The sequence below is a fragment of the Leucopleurus acutus genome (assembly GCF_964270905.1).
Source record: "Leucopleurus acutus genome assembly, chromosome: 2".
Taxonomy (NCBI): Eukaryota; Metazoa; Chordata; class Mammalia; order Artiodactyla; family Delphinidae; genus Leucopleurus; species Leucopleurus acutus.
In genome coordinates, this window is record NC_139143.1 from 71,891,209 (window position 1) to 71,904,779 (window position 13,571).

General features: G+C 42.0%; 1 protein-coding gene across 1 annotated transcript in view; it reads left to right on the top strand.

The window, feature by feature from the left end:
• Window positions 1-1,098: 1,098 nt before the first annotated feature.
• LOC309979027 (RAD52 motif-containing protein 1-like) overlaps window positions 1,099-13,571 on the top strand; it is a gene marked incomplete at both ends in the record, with an annotated part of 59,563 nt that continues 47,090 nt past the window's right edge. The window contains 2 exons of the mRNA XM_082865607.1: window positions 1,099-1,221; window positions 1,575-1,643. Coding sequence (XP_082721733.1) covers window positions 1,099-1,221; window positions 1,575-1,643 — 192 coding nt within the window. The remainder of the gene's footprint in view (window positions 1,222-1,574; window positions 1,644-13,571) is intronic.

A 13,571-nucleotide genomic window follows, 5' to 3' on the forward strand; every position in this document is an offset into this window, starting at 1 on the left:
ACCAATTTCCCCTTCGGTCCTGCGATCACGCGATTACTTACTTACCTTCAGGTCCCTGTTCGGGCGCCAAATGTTGTAGTTTCTTAGGACAGGGCCGAAAGTAAGCTCATGATACGAGATGAATTGTGCCAAAGCACAGCAGGAGAGGGCTGCCGCTCGCTCAGGCAAAACAGCGCCGTCTGTCTTGCTGTGGTAACTTTTATTAAAGCATTATCTAGATTTACACTTTAAGACTTGTTTTCTTAACATTTCAGAAGTGCCAAAGCAGCAACCTATGTTTTTATTAATTATACAAGCAATAATTGGCTTTCGTGAGCACCTGCCGTGCTTCGTCCTTGAGCGCAAGAACAGCACAGAGTTCCCACCATTATTTTGATTATACTGAAGTAGCACAAGGACATTTCCTTGTGTTCCCACCACTCTGATTATACTGAGGACATCTCATGGATCAGTGCCCAAAGCACTCAATGCTTCTTTTGCAGGCACCCGGTTTGCCGGGGGGGGGCGCTCAAAGCAATCAGGACTGTTTGCAGTTCTGGCTTATTCGCCAGCCCTCAGTTTGCTGGGGGGGCGGGGAGCTCATGGGTCACGTCTCCTTTCCATGTCCTCAGTTATCCCACTACAGAAGGGAATTAACATAATGGCCTCATATCCTATGCTGTGCTCTCTGCAAATGAGAACTTATTGATATAATGCATCACAGTTTGTAAACTGATTTTATATACATAGGTCTCAAGTACCCTTTGTCTTATAGGACAGGTGTAAATATAGTTTTGTTTATTTTGTTTGTTTCTGCAATTTTATAAAGAGTACAAGTGATGCTGTTTTATGTCCTATTTGGAGCCTGAGAATTTCGGGTTCCATAACCAGAAGCTGCTACCTAGCCCTTCTAATGGAATGGAGAGCTAATTTATTCTTAGACAGTCAATCTCTGAACTTGGTCTGAATCTCAAGCTTTTCTATTCACAAAACACTCAGGGGCTTTGAACTATTTTTCTATATATTAGTTATTGGCACTAAGTATTTAAAAAGCACAGGTGCGCGTGCGCAAGCGTAGTCCGCTTGCTCCCCGAGCAGCGCACGTGCGGTGTCGGTGGGATGGTGCGGTTGGTACCTTTTGCGGTTCCCATCGAGGGTGACAAAACCTTGCTGGTGTGGGAGCTGAGCTCTGGACCCACCCCCGAGGCTTTGCAATTGAGCCGAGCCGGAGGGGAGGGAAGGGTGGAGGAAGACACCCCGTGCCCCAGTAACTGGGCGCCCCGGGGTACTGCTTCAGTACCTCATCTGCCTGTGGTCTCTGCTGAGAGGAATCTTAGTTCTAGAGACGACCTGAGCAGTCAGCTCACCCCCATAGATTTTTGAGAGTTAGTCCCCAACAGAAGGAATTGCCTCCTAATGCTTCTCGAAGCTTAGGATTTCAGAAGGAAACTTGGTCATGAAATGAGAAGTGTTTGGAGTTCCAGGCTCACCACAGTTGCCTGTGGTGAAGGGCTGGGGGAATATAAAGGAATGGGCGGTTTGGTTTCCTAGGCCTGAAATTTACTGCACTTACTTAGTGTGAGACCACCCTAAAGCATTCTCTGTTTACAGTCTTCTCTCAGTTTGGCCTTCTGTATTCGGTCCGACTCTTCCCAAACACAGCAGTGGGAGGTCCTGGGTTCTCTGCCATCATCAAGTTTTATTCAGCAAGGGATGCCCACAGAGCCCAAAAGCCATGCGACCAGAAGCAGCTTTTTCACACATCTCCAGTGAAGGTGGGTCCAAATGTGGAATTCCTCGCTCTACTGGGATGAAGTGCTGAAATTAAAACTAATAGGCCATCGGGAATTCCCTGGTGGTCCACTGGTTAGGACTCTGCACTTTCACTGCTGAGGGCCCGGGTTCAACCCCTGGTCTGGGAACTAAGATCCCAAGGAAAAAACAAACAAACCGACAAACAAAAACAACAGCCAGCGTTTGTACAGCACTGTGGTGTACAGAATGCTCTCACATGCACTGCTCCACTGATCCCCCAGTTCCCCAGTTGTTTCTTTCTTTTTTTTAGATGAAGAAACTCGAACTCAGGATGCTTAAGTGACTTACTTAAGGTTCATGACAGTAAACGTGGAAACTAGAGGCCAAACCCAAACTTAACTGATGTTAAACCCCATGTCATTTTCTGCTGCCCCTTAATTTAAGAAATCTTCACAAGAATCTTACTTATATATACATTTATGTGGATTTTAAATATGTGAAGTTGACAAAAATTTTTCTAATTAATTAATGAATTTATTTATTTATTTTTGTCTGCGTTGGGTCTTGTTGCTGCGTGCCGGCTTTCTCTATTTGCGGCGAGTGGAGTTTGTTCTTCGTTGCAGTGCATGGGTTTCTCATCGCGTCGGCTTATCTTGTTGTGGAGCATGGGTTCTAGGCACACGGGCTTCAATTGTTGTGCCTCACCGGCTCTAGAGCACAGGCCCAGTAGTTGTGGCACACGGGGTTAGTTGCTCTGCGGCATGTGAGATTTTTCCGGACAAGGATCGAACCCGTGTCCCCTGCATTGGCTCTTAACCAGTGTGCCAACAGGGAAGTCCCGAGCTTGACAAACTTTTGTCTGGCTCTTAACCAGTGTGCCAACAGGGAAGTCCCGAGCTTGACAAACTTTTGTCAGATGTAAGATAAAGGAGGCTTCATCATCATCATCACTCTCAAACTGCCTATTAAGAGCTCACTTCAGATTCCAGAAAATGGTTAAATATTCTTTAATGCATTGTAGAAACCTTATTCCATATTAACATGCCATCCAATTTTACTTCCCCAGAATTAACATTTCATTATGTTAAGGGCCTTTTCAATTCCTCTGAATAAGGGAGTGAGGCTTAGACTTCCCAGACCTTTCCCTTTATAATTGTGTGTCTTCTCTGATTGGCTTCTTGCTCTGGCTACTTCCTACTGACCTTGCTGCCTCTTCTCACCCACATTTCTTTACTCACTGATTTCACCTTTATTAAATCTGAGAACTCTCCTCAGATGTGACTCCAGGTACACTAACTCTCAGTTCTGTACCCTGTTTAACACCCTCTTCAATCCTGGCTGTACTCCCTGGGATTGAAATGATTTTTGTCAGACATGCTTTTATTTGCGGACCCTGCGACCATTTCACGTACCACTCAGATATGACAGATGGTCCTGGAAAGAATATGAAACCGTTACTTAGTATCAGTTGTGAGTAATGAGTTCTTTTCTTATATTTGACATAAAGACCATTCCATAAGCGTAGGTTGTGAGATTTTCACAGCATATAGCCCGTCACTGATAGCATAATGAAGAAAATGTTCTCCAAGTCACTATAGAGTTGAGAGGAAAGGGGATTCGTATTATATTTCTTTATTTAATGCAGAGCGTTAGTTTACTACCCACAACCCCAAAATTTTTCTGTACTTTACTTATGCGTTCTTTTTCAATTTTATTTATTTATTTATTTATTTGCTTGCACCGGGTCTCAGTTGCAGCAGGCGGTCTCCTTAGTTGTGGCTCAAGGGCTCCCCAGTTGTGGCATGTGGGCTCCCCATTTGCAGCAGGCAGGCTCCTTAAATGTGGCGTGCGAACTCTTAGTAGCAGCATGCATGTGAGACCTAGTTCCCTGACCGGGGATTGAACCTTGGCCCCCTGCATTGGGATAACGGAATCTTAAGCACTGCACCAGCACGGAAGTTCCAATTATGTGTTCTTTTATTCATTGTCAGGTATCTATCTTTTTTCCCCTGTGTTTTTTATAAATACAGAAAAGAGAATAACATCTTAAAATAGAATGAAGGAAAGGCGTAATGTATCTGAGTCTTTCTCAGTAGCACAAAGGGAAAGGTTTGCCAGCAAGAACTGTGGCAAGGTTATCCCAGATGTCAACTGTCTCTACTACCCAGGGGCTCAGAGCCCTTCTGAAGCTTCCTAATTGTCCAGGACAGCTCCATTATGACTCACCGTACAGGGCCTAGCATCCCATGCGACACTCAATATTTAAAAATTAATCTTCATTTCTCCTTTCCAGCAGGCAGCTTCAGTTGGAGAAAGTAACTTCATTTTCTTATGTACTCATTCATTCACTCAGTCAACAGACCATCACTCCTCTATTATATGCCAATATGTATTCTTCTTTCTGGTAACAAGGAAAGAATAATATATGGTTCCTTCAAGCACTGAAGGAGCTCATAAACTAGTGACAGAGGAAGATGCACAAACAAATCAACAAAGAATTAACAATGCTTTGATTTTATTTGTATTATTTGAATTTTTATGACTAAATTTATATACTACACCCTGTTCAAATGGAAATAGACGTTTCAGAAAGAAGTAGTGATGTATAAAATCCACAGTAATATATAAGTTATTTAGAGAGTTAAGACTGGAAATATTTGCACTCTCAAAGAAGCTTGTTAATGCAGATGAATCTCTAATTCTTTTTGATGCTTTATTTACATTTATAGAGGTATACATATTCCCTCTTCTAACAGGGGTTAGTAACTTGGGGAGGGAGTGCTACAGATTAAGGTCCTAATTCGGTGGCAGGTCCATCTTGTCTCCTCTTCAGGTCATATTCTCAAGCAGGAGCTACAGGATGAGTTGAGTAAAACAGTCCATTCCTTTGCTTACCCCCAGCCCCATAATAGGCTTCTGCCGGGCTTCCTTGGATGCTTTCATCATCACTTTCACCACCGGATGTCAGGGAACCTTCTGGTTAATCAGGGGCCCTGGAAATGATGCAGAAAAGTACTGACTTAAAAATAATAAATAACATGTATTTAGGGCTCACTGTGAACACATTGCTTAAAATGTCCTACTTAATCTTCACAACCACTCTATAAAATTGGTATTGATAAATCTCAGGTATATCCAAAATAAGTCTCTGTGTAGGGTTGTGATATTTTTAGGTCTTTTATGTCTTTAGGTTCATCTCGGCGCCAGACATAAGGAGGTTCATCATAATACACTTGCCCTAAACAGCTCCAGATGCCAAGAATTGGCAAATTAATTCTTTGGTTTCCATGGGTGGTGAAAAAGGATCATCAAGGTAAACTCTGTAGACTTTCTTTGACTAACCAGACTCCTTTCAACATTGAACTCCTAGACTTTACAGAGAAGAATAGAACAGGGCTATGGGGAGGAGATGTGGGAGGCTTCCACATGGAAGTATCTGAGCATTGGCCTTCCACCTAGAATTAGTGATAATCTCAATGACTTGGATGGTGGTGTCCAAAATTTTCTCCAGTATTTCTATGGTATATCATAAAAAATAGTTGTCCATATCTAGTCATTCATTTGCAAGTCTCAGTTGATTTTGAAGGTATAGCATACCTAAACTATTACCTGGGATTCTTGGAGTTTATCTTTTATTTCTAACAAAAGAATATGTTGAAGTCTAGCGTTTAATTCAAAATCATAACAGCTTCAGGATCTTTATAACCTTGAAGAAAGGGAAAATGAAGATATTGTGACACAACTTCAGAAGCAAAGCCTGAAGGTCTTCTGTGCTTTAGAGGTGGCGTTGCCCTCCCACGAGTGCAGGAGTCCCTGAGTTGGCATGGCTGAGGAACCTTTGGATAAGTTGGAGGAAGGTCTGTTTTCCAGTATGTGTGTGTGTGGGGAGGTGAGGCAGTGGGATTTCTCTTTTTTCCTTTCTTTCTGAAACTCAACTTTTCAGATACATTCTCACCTTTTCTAAGCAACTAAAGCCCTGGGCAGAACTTTTCTGCCCGACAATATAGGTTTTTATCTTAGGCAATACCTGACAGCACCTTAAACTTTAGAATTTTAGAACTCCCTGCCTGCCAAGAAGCTTAGGAGGGGGGAAAATTAGTTATTATTATTATTTGTTTGGTTAATAATTTGTTTTGTGCTAAAATAATTCTTCAAATACACATGTAATGTGGCCTTCAGTTATCTCAACAAAATCATTGTCTGAAGATTGACATAAACTCATGTGTAAATGTTCAGTCCTTTGCCTCCTATAAAATGGCCTGAGCGGAAAAAGTAAATGTAGGTCCCTAGAAAGGGGATTCTCATTGATACTGAGTTTTTTCCTAGAATCCATGGCACTTGGGCTTAGGGTTTTAAGTCAGAGGCAGGGCTGTTAGCGAATGGGGTGGAGGAGGCTCCACCATCCACCTGAGTGGGTGATGGTTGAGTAGAGTCCAGATCATCTGCACTACAACCAAATCTGTCTCACTGTATGAGTCCAGGCCTTTACGCACGGGAGAGCAGGGTCTGTAGCAGTGTAGCCTTAGCTTGTCCATTTGAAATCTGTGAGTAATATGAGATTTGTGCCACGTTCTTGGTTTGCATTTCCCGTGTAGTATTTTAGGAACTTCCAGAATAGATCCGAGCTGTAAAAATGTGCCATGCCAGGGTATACCTGCAACAGAGACATTCACCCGTACCCCAGTGTTGTGCCTGCCCTTAATCACTAAGGTAATGATCTAAGAACCACAGATGCATTTTTAGTTTTAAACATATAATCTAGAAATCAGTTATTCATATAGGCATTTTAAATTCATCTGTTTTGGTTGGATTTAGGGTCATTATTGTTGTTTATGAAAAGGAAGATAACCCAGAAGCTTGCTATTCAGAAAGCTATGACAGATGCATTTCAGAGATTACTGATTGTGCTTTTAGGTAAGACCTTTTTGATTGTCGTTGAAGTGCTTCAGTTTCAGTGAGCAAATAAACTTATTTGAAAAGTTAATTCGATGCATATAATGGTTATCTAAAACATTACATATTCTTTCATTCCCCATATGCTTTCACAGCAACAGTCTTAAATTTGTTCTTTGTGGCATTTATGAGAAGAACGACAGCACATATTATTGTCCCCAGTGTTTAGATGTAGAATCACTTGCCTCAGTTCATACAGAAAGTGTTTGATCCACTTCTTCCTCAATTGCTTGCTTATCATACAGAGTAGTGTAGTGATTATAAGCCTTGGACACCTGTGTTTGAGTCCTAACATTGTCTCTTAGATTTTGTTGTTGTTGTTGTTGTACCAATTGTAGGTTTTTCTAGCCAGAGACATTTGAAGGTATTTAATATCTCTAAGCTGCAATTTCTTTATCTGCAAATAGGGTTAGTAATTCAGCTTACCACCAAATGGGGGATACTGTAAGAGTAAATGAGATGATGAATGTAAAAAGCTTAGAACTATGCCTGAAACATAGTAAGCAGACAAAGTATATTGACTATTATTATTACCGTTGTTTTCTTGTTGAAGTGTTTATTAGGCTATCTTTTTGTAATCAGTTGAATTTCAGTTTTCATTTCTAATGTATTGGGTGAATATGATTCTTATATAATAATTGGCTATGTTTTTGTGAGCCTTGAAACTGGTCATGCTATTGAATAGCGTTGATTGTGTTCCCTATCGAGTTATACAGCGGTGAGAATGTCACAGGCTGTGCCCAAAGGAAACTTTATGATTAGTAGATTCCCGGAACAGAATTGCTCCCCTGCTTCACAGCCCTGCAGGCTTAGAGACTGAGAAATCCTAGCTAAGTTGTCAGAGACCTTATTGGCTTGTAAGAGTTGACCCTTGATTGGTCTTGGTCTTCCAGCCTGGGCAGTCGTTCCAGTGAAGTTTGACTTCTCTGGTCGTCAGGCAGAATCTCCATCAGCTGTCAACTCTGGGTAACAACCTTTAAGAACCAAACTAAATTCCTGGGTTGTTTGTGCCTAATATGCCAAGGTACTCCTTATATGTACCCAAAACTCCTTAGACCAAAAAGCCTGGTGGCTCTAGCTTGCCTTGAGGAAAGCTGTATTGTCCAAAGGGTACATGGGCCAGTTTCTGGCAGTAGAGTGTTCAAATGCTCCCTCTCTCTGTCTCTGTCTCCAAAGCGTTGTTCATTTTATCTGGTAGAATTTTTGTCCCAAGGAGTAGGCACTTGCCTTGCTTCTAATAGGAAGTATCTGTTATAGTCCAGTGGTATCTCTCCCAGGTTTGAACTCACTTTGACCCCCACCTAATGCCTTCCTATTTAATTGTATTTTGATTGAACATTTTTGTTTCCACAGCTTTTAATTTCTATGTCCTTATTCCTTATTTCTTATTTTTTGTTTTTATAAATTTGTTATTTGTTTTTTGCTGTGTTGGGTCTTTGTTGCTGCACATGGGCTTTCTCTAGTTGGGGCGAGTGGGGGCTACTCTGCATTGTGGTGTGCGGGCTCCTCATTGCTGTGGCCTCTCTCGTTGTGGAGCATGGGCTCTAGGTGCTGGGGTTTCAGTAGTTGTGGCACGTGGGCTTCAGTAGTTGCGGCTCATTAGCCCTAGAGCACAGGCTCAGTAGTTGTGGCGCACGGGCCTAGTTGCTCCGCGGCATGTGGGATCTTCCCAGACCAGGGCTCGAACCCATGTCCCCTGCACTGACAGGCGGATTCCCAACCACTGTGCCACCAGGGAAGTCCCCTTAGTTCTTATTTCTAAGATCATAAAGTTTTTGAAAACTTTATCATAAAGTTGATACTTCTTATATATGTCTTCACAAATAATTATAATAAAAACTGAAGTGTCAGATGAGGGAACTTCTAGGAAAATGCTCTTATTTTCTGTTTTTAGAAGTCAAAAGAATGTCTAATTATTCAGTGCTACCATTGTATATAGGAAGTTTTAGAACAAGAAAACTTCTGAATTGATCCTTGTTAACTTTATTACAGAAAGTGGTAAAACAGCTGTGGCATATAGACCCTGTGAAGAGGTCACAGATGCTAGAACCGAAGAGGAACTACAGGATTTAATTCAAGTATGTGGAGATAAAATCTCAAGGGGTACACAGCCAGTGTAGCCATAATTCAAAACACCCAGCAGGATTTGGAAGACTTCAGCATATCTACTCAGTTCTGTCTTCCTTAGGAAAAGGTGAAACTGCTTTTGAGGCAGGGAATTTCTAGGACTTTTCCAAGTCCCGGGCCTTGGCTCTGGCCCCTTATTTGAAGTTTGGAGAGCAGGATTGAGGGCCACCAGTGTATGTCTACGGTTGTGGACACAGGAGAAGACACAGGCCTTTTAGAACTCCCCTCAAATAGAGTTGCAGGGATTTGGGAACAAAGTAACTATGGTCTTAAGTGTGGTTATGCTACACTGTCTAAAAACTATTCATGCCTTTCAAGTAAGGTTTATTACCCAGATCTCAGCATCTCATATGTATCTTGTGTTAAATAATTTGCCAAAGAACCTTTCTGTAAACCAGTTATATGGATGCGTCGAATTAGGGATTAAGTTGTCAACGTAGTTTCTGAAAGAAAACATTAATGTACTGCATATAGGAGTTTTATTAAAAAGGAGCAAAAAATGTGTTTCATGTCATTGAGAGCTTAATTTTTGGCTAGATTTCTGATTATTTAACTCACCCCAATGTTGCAAAGCTTGTTTTAAAGGGAAGAAAGTAGAGAAAGAAAAGGTGGTTATGTTCTGAAAAATGTAAAAATTTTGAAAGTTTTTTCCTGTACAAAATAATTATTTTAATTCAATTTCAATCAGTCAAGGAAACTTGAAACGTATCCATGTTTGGGCTTTAAGAAGTCTAGTTTCCTATGAAATGTGACAGGAAAGGGTTCCGTATTGATACTAAAGATTCTGGAAACCTGATTATAACAACATATCCACTCCTAAATGAGGCCAATCTTGGAATCAGTTCCATTTAGAAACCATTATGTGCTAGGCACTGGAAATAAGGTGAAGCTCCTTCTCTCTTGGAATTTAGGTGTTAAAGGTGTACCAGACAATTAAAATTAAATTAAATAGATTATGAAAAGGACTGTGAAGAAATTAAACTGAGTGCTAGTTACAGTATTTCAAGAAAATTACTTAACATGCTGACTTTAATATTCTAAGTGTCTTCTCCATATGTGCACACAAGGTAGACCTCTGAAAAGTGACACTGTAGTTTTTTTCTAGATTAATGGCTCTGTTTTGAAAAGTTGGGATGGGGGATGTTTTCCATAGTAATGTAAAGGGCCGTGGTTTTAGACTCTCTTTCCCAGAATGAATTGCTCACCTGCCCAAACTCCTCCTTCAGAAGTTGTGGAGTCATCCCTGATTCAGTGGTGACCCCTAGTAACAGAGTGGTGTATGAATAATGAGACGTGGATACTGAGAGTTTGGAGGAAATGGCAACATTTTCCCATAATTGTAAGGTGTGTTCCCTTCCCGCCACCCTAACTGGTGCTCATTTTGCAGGTCAGCTACTTTTCTTGTCAGCCGTGTGGCCAAAGGGAGCAGGAAAGTCTCTCAGACTTCAGCTTTGAGGAGGAAGAGTTCAGATTGCCAGAACTGGACTAGCACTTTTGAATTTCCCAGAATGCCAGGTCCTTTGGTTTCCTCGGGAAGCTCTGCATCCTTCCCTCCCCCCTCAACCCTTGGGCTGCTGGAGTTTGGGGCCACTCGGGTCTGCAGCCCACATCCCGCCTCATTGTTTGGGGCCAGGGAGGGCAGGGCGGGGTTGGGAAGAGAGCCCTGCGGAAGGTAATTGTCACCTTTGCAAGGGGAAGGATGACTTGCGCCCTGGGGACTCTGGGAGAAAGTCCCACTCTGGTGGCGCGGATTGGATCTCCACACGCCTAATAACGGTGGCGTAACTAAAGATGTCGTAAATAACGGGAGGGTCGTTAGGCGGGGGCGGGGCGCGCGGTTGCTAACGTGAGCCGTCGCTTTGGCGCTGGCATAGCGGTTCAGCTCGGACGCAGGATGTGGCTCCGGCTCCTCACTGGCCTGGGTCACTGCCCCTGGAGCCGCCGCATATTATGTCCCGGCTGCGCCATTGTTTGCCTCGGCTCTTCCTCACATGGCAAGGACGGTGGCTTCTAGTCCAGGCAGTTCAGCCGCCGGAGTGGGCCCTGGGCCCCGTCCAGGTGACCCCCAACTCCCCGCGGCTGACAGAGGCTTGGTCTTCACAGGCCTCAGACCCTCCTCCCAAATTGCCCCATGCCCTTAAACCCCTGGCAGAAGCCGGGGGCTTTAATTACTTAACGTCCTTGTCTCCAGTCCAGTTGTTGGCCCGGCCTCATCAGGAGTTGACTGAGACTGGGGTTCCATACCTGGACACGGATTCGGTTGGAGAGCTGTCTACAGGGCCAGATCAGTTTGCTTTTCCCCATCAGGATCTAAATAACAAGCAAACCCAACATCACAAGCTCCCAGAGGCAGTTCCAGTGCTAGACTGGGATCAGAATCAGCCCTTGGTTCTCCATTCTCGACACAAAAGTAAGACTAAACACATAGGTCTATAGAAGGCTGAAGGTCACCAGTCATTTGAAATACTTGTTCCACCTCTAGGTAGTAACAGCTCAAAACCAATGAAGTTTATTGTTTCACCCCCAAACCTGAAGAAAGATCTAGTTCAGCATCAACGGCTTGACAAAACTATTGTTGGAAGTATAGGCCAATTTCAAAAAAACACGCAGGGTCTAGAACAACAGTTGCAGGGTGATTATTTAGATCCCAGTATGGATGCCATTTATCCTGAGGACAGCCCACCTACGGATTTTTTGGGGAGCCTAGATGAACCTACAGAACCCCTTGAGGAAGCTGAAATTTCTCCATCCCAGCAGGATGGCCCAGTGCTAAGTTTGATCACTTGATTAAGGTGGTTTCTTCCATATCTCTCCATTGTAAAGTTATTGTTCCCCTTTGTAATTGATAAATAATCTGTGGGGTGATACTTTGGGACCAGTGAAGATCCTACTTTCAAACAACTCTTTACCCAACTGTGCATCAATGATAATCTTTGTCTGAATCAATTATTACATTGATAGTTGCAAAATGACACTTTCCTATTCTATCATCCATTTTGCATTTATTAGCTGACATTATTCTATACAGAAGAGCTCCCCCCACTTCATTTTGAGTATCACTATGAACTCATGTGCTTTTTTAAAAATTAACTATGTTATAGCTTATTATAATAATAATGTTATTCTTTGGAATGTTCCTTTTGTCTAGATTTGGCCAATGCGATCTCTGTTATTGTTTAACCACACGATGCTTTTTTATTACTAGAATAACTTCTAATATATTACTACTCACAAATGGGAACTGAGAAAGGGATTCCAGAAGGTGCGGTCTTATTCAGACTCTCCTTAGAAGTGTGCTTTCTTCCTGTGTACTCTCAACCCAAAGTGACGCTTTTGGGTTGGAAGGAGATACTTCTGAATTAAAGTACAGATCAGTGTCACCCAATTCTAATCCCTATTCCCTTTTTTCTAGGCATACCATATCTACTGCCATTCTAATCCTTCTGTTGGGCACCTCTCTCCTCCTCTGTATTTATTTACAACAGTCAAGAGCAGCAATTGGCTAACCGGCCCCTATTCAGTTCTGCAGTCCATATGCCCCAAGAACTCCTTTTTTAACTGGTCTGTGGTGGCCTTGGCCTACCTTTTCTACCTACTCAAGTAACTCTTTTACTCTGAATTTAATTATCTGTGTTTCCGTTTATAGGATCTTACCTAGCTAGCCGTATGGCCTGCTGCCTCTGCCAATTTAAAAATACCATTGAGGTTGTCTGTAAGAGAGTCAAGCTGTGTTCTGACAGTGGATGCCTGACAGACTTCACACATTGTGGTGAGTCTCAACTGTGGGATAATAAATTTTTAATTTAATTTTATTTTTAATCAATGATGATAATTTTTAAAATTAATTTAAAATTAAAATTAATGATGTAATTTCATTATTTTAATTCATTCATTCAGAGTTCCAGCTCCCTAAGTTTCTAAGAACTACCCCCTTGGTAAGAGTCAGAGTGTTGGTTACATTACTAAGCTAATAGTTGCTCAGTTACATTGTTAGCTTAATAATGTTACTGATCCACATACATAAAGGGACAAGAGAAAGGAATGGAAGCGGGAAGGGAATTAACATTAACGGCCACATATCCTATGCTATTCTCTCTGCAAATGAGAACTTATTAATAGAGTGCATCACAGTTTGTAAACTGATTTTATATAGATTAGGTCTCAAGTGCCATTTGTGTTATAGGACAGGTGTAAATATGTTTTTGTTTATTTTGTTTTTTTCTGCAATTTTATAAAGAGTACAAGTGATGCTGTTTTATGTCCTATTTGGAGGCTGAGATTTCTGGTTCCATAACCAGAAGCTGCTACCTAGCCCTTCTAATGGAATGGAGAGCTAGTTTATTCTTAGACTGTCCAGCTCTGAACTTGCTCTGAATCTCAAGCTTTTCTATCCACAAAACACTCAGGGGCTTTCAACTATTTTTCTATATATTAGATTTATTGGCACTAACTTGGTGACTTCCAAAATGTGCTTTCATGCCCACGTAGCTTGAATACAGGTCTCTATCGCTGATCTAGAGCACATCATAAATAATAATACTTGGCTACTTATATAAAGACAATATCGCTGATTTTTCAACACAATTTGTTTTTGTCTGTGACACACAGCTTGTGGGATCTTAGCTCCACAACCAGGAATTGAACCCGGGACACAGCAGGGAAAGTGCCGGGTCCTAACCACTAGACCACCAGGGAACTCCCCCAAACAATTTTTTTACTAGTTGTATTACTCCCTTCTACCCCAGAAGTGGGCAGAA